The 2,630-nt window shown below is 48.5% G+C and overlaps 2 protein-coding genes across 2 annotated transcripts in view; both read right to left on the reverse strand.

The window, feature by feature from the left end:
* Pmar_PMAR020079 (minichromosome maintenance protein, putative) overlaps nucleotides 1-1,840 on the reverse strand; it is a gene marked incomplete at both ends in the record, with an annotated part of 2,316 nt that extends 476 nt beyond the window's left edge. The window contains 5 exons of the mRNA XM_002779259.1: nucleotides 544-620; nucleotides 869-924; nucleotides 1,251-1,374; nucleotides 1,457-1,532; nucleotides 1,802-1,840. Of these exons, the coding sequence (XP_002779305.1) occupies nucleotides 544-620; nucleotides 869-924; nucleotides 1,251-1,374; nucleotides 1,457-1,532; nucleotides 1,802-1,840 (372 nt within the window). The remainder of the gene's footprint in view (nucleotides 1-543; nucleotides 621-868; nucleotides 925-1,250; nucleotides 1,375-1,456; nucleotides 1,533-1,801) is intronic.
* A 180-nt stretch (nucleotides 1,841-2,020) lies between these two features.
* Pmar_PMAR020080 (Hexokinase type, putative) overlaps nucleotides 2,021-2,630 on the reverse strand; it is a gene marked incomplete at both ends in the record, with an annotated part of 1,777 nt that continues 1,167 nt past the window's right edge. The window contains one exon of the mRNA XM_002779260.1: nucleotides 2,021-2,599. Within this exon, the coding sequence (XP_002779306.1) occupies nucleotides 2,021-2,599 (579 nt within the window). The remainder of the gene's footprint in view (nucleotides 2,600-2,630) is intronic.

The following is a 2,630-nucleotide window of genomic DNA, read 5'->3' on the forward strand; positions in this document are numbered from 1 at the left end:
TATTTTCCTGAACCCGGTTTCATCGTCGGGCTTGTCCATTATCCAGGGAGCAAGTCAAGAATTTCAGTCGTTTGCTGTACACTCCACGGCGTTCAGTACGTACAACAGTACGTACTGTAGAATCAAGTTGTAGAGAACAATTTGTAACAGTTGTAGCTCTGAGGATTTAGCATTCCATTCGTTATAGGTATATAACCCACCAGGGGACGATGAATTGACATGATATTGTACATTTCCGCTGCCTCCCAAAAAATATACTATTTTCAGTTTCACCACTCTTAGAAAGCGTTATTTTTTCACGCGGATAGTCGAACTCTCGCTCACAGGGAACGCGGAGACTGTCTCGGATGAGCCGAGTCGGCACTGCCTTCTGCATATCAACATCCCCTCGAAATTGCATACTCAGTTCGGTGAAGTTGACCCGGAATCTGCCGACAATCCCGCTCAGGCAGCTCTTCATCCTCTGGTTCCTCATCGTCCCCGATCTCAACCCAGAGCAGCGTCACAACGTCTAACGGAGTGACCCTCTCTATTTAAACTCACATCAGCCTGATCGATCCTCCTGATGCTGTCTCTGGCCAGTTGATATGCCAACTCTACGTGGGTTGGCCTTCCTTGACCTATGATATTAAAGTTTGTAATCATATCATAACCGATGCCAATTTGGCATTGCCAAATGGCCTTCCTAGATCAAAACACTCGTGCCACAGCCTAAGAAAGTCGAACCAAGGATTCTGGCTGGCGAACTGTTACACGGTGAGCTTGCTTGAATATTCCCTGAACGATAGACGGAGTTCAACATCAAACCTCCCATAGGTGTAGCGAAACAAATGGCACGATGATCAGAACCGATGAGAAGGAAGCCTACCTTTCCAGCTTCTCGCAACTCGATGTAGTACTTCACGATGAGTACCCAGGCACGCTCTGCCATCCTAGGCTAAATTTTACGAGTTTCGTTGATGTACAGCCCCAGGTCGATCGAGATAACATCAGCATTCACGTCGGAGCCTATGGTGTGTTACTCGCATTGCGAGTCTCGCAATACGTCTCTTGGTCGGCGCAGTTGACTTCACCTCTAGAGACTCTAAGTATCAATGAGAAGAGGTCTAAGCGGGACCGGCAAGGTGGGGGTGGGATGCGCAACAGCGTTAAGTTCATTTGAGAGATATCCACGTTCTGCTGTAGGCCAGCCACGAGATTGTATCGATCTCATATCTAACAACCAAATGTTTCTTCAGTAACCAACTCACAGGATTTCAGCGGGCAGGAGAAACGCTTGAGCATTCATCATAGCCTGGATGCCTGCCTTGCAAATGGATATGGCCTGTTGCTGCATCGCTTCGTGTATGGTGACCTGTACAGGATTAGGCGGCTCTAATACAGCCCCGTTCACTTGGCCTTTCTTATCAAATACGATAACAATCACTTCCCAGTTCTATGTCGACCCGTACACTACCATTGTCAGTGAGGATGATACCACCGGGGTCGATAATGACGTCATTCGAGTCGAGGTCTCGAGCAACTCCGGCGGTCTAGCCAGCAGCAGTGAATGCCTTGCCGCTAGCATATACCATACGTGAAAGGGAATCAGATACCCACCCGAGCAAGATGTTTCATACACACAAAACAACGCTCCATTATCACGACTCGAGGAATTGGCTCTTGTTTATACTTGGATCGTCAACTATACAGACGTTGAGGTCGCCTCTGATCTTCACGCCCTCCTTCCTAGTTACCTTCAACACTTCATCTGATGAAGTCACTGTAATACACAGCTGGAGACCCGCACCACTGATATGACCTCAACGGTAGCTCCTGTGGCTTGATCGATATCCACCATGACCTTGAATGGTTTCCAATATAACCTATGAGTGATCCTTTCCCCCAATATGCAGCACCAACATGACAAACACGACACGGGAGGGAATAGCTCGGTAACGGGCATAAACCATTAACGAGGCCTCTGAATAAAGGTTAACGCGTTATAATACAAAGTGCTGGGCGATGCTGCAGGTAGCAATCACTGAGACACAGCAGCAGCCATCAGAGCCGCTCCAACGCCCGAACCATCACTACTATGTACTGTATGAATGAGAGATGCCATGACATCTCCAACGATCTTACTGAATGCCATAGAGAGGCGATCTGGATACTGATACCCCTTGAGATAGAGAGAGCCGTCGACTCCTATTGTCAAACACCGAGGCATCCCGTGGTCCACGCAGACCTCTCGCATATGTCTTTTATTTTCCCGCCCAATGCCGCATTTCTCAGCGACAGCTGCCAGACCAGCAGCGCAGAGATTAGCACTTCTTTCTACCACAGCATCACCAATGGTGCGGAAAACAACACGTACAACCTGATCGTCGCAGTTCAAGCCGTCATCCTCTAGGGCAGCACATACGAATTTGGCATCAAGAGGCCCTTTAGTGAGAAAATCGGGTAACTGCTTGTTCGCTGCGTAGCCCTCAAGAACATCCAGACACGCCAGCCGAGTAAGCTCACCGAGATACATGCCGGAAATTGTCTTCTCATACAGCTGTTTGCCAGGATTTGGCGACGCCTCATCAACAGCTCGATCATATTCATTGAGGACCTTCTGAACGTTCCTGAAGTTGTATCCACCCCAT

Source organism: Perkinsus marinus (assembly GCF_000006405.1).
Source record: "Perkinsus marinus ATCC 50983 genomic scaffold scf_1104296947650, whole genome shotgun sequence".
Taxonomy (NCBI): domain Eukaryota; phylum Perkinsozoa; order Perkinsida; family Perkinsidae; genus Perkinsus; species Perkinsus marinus.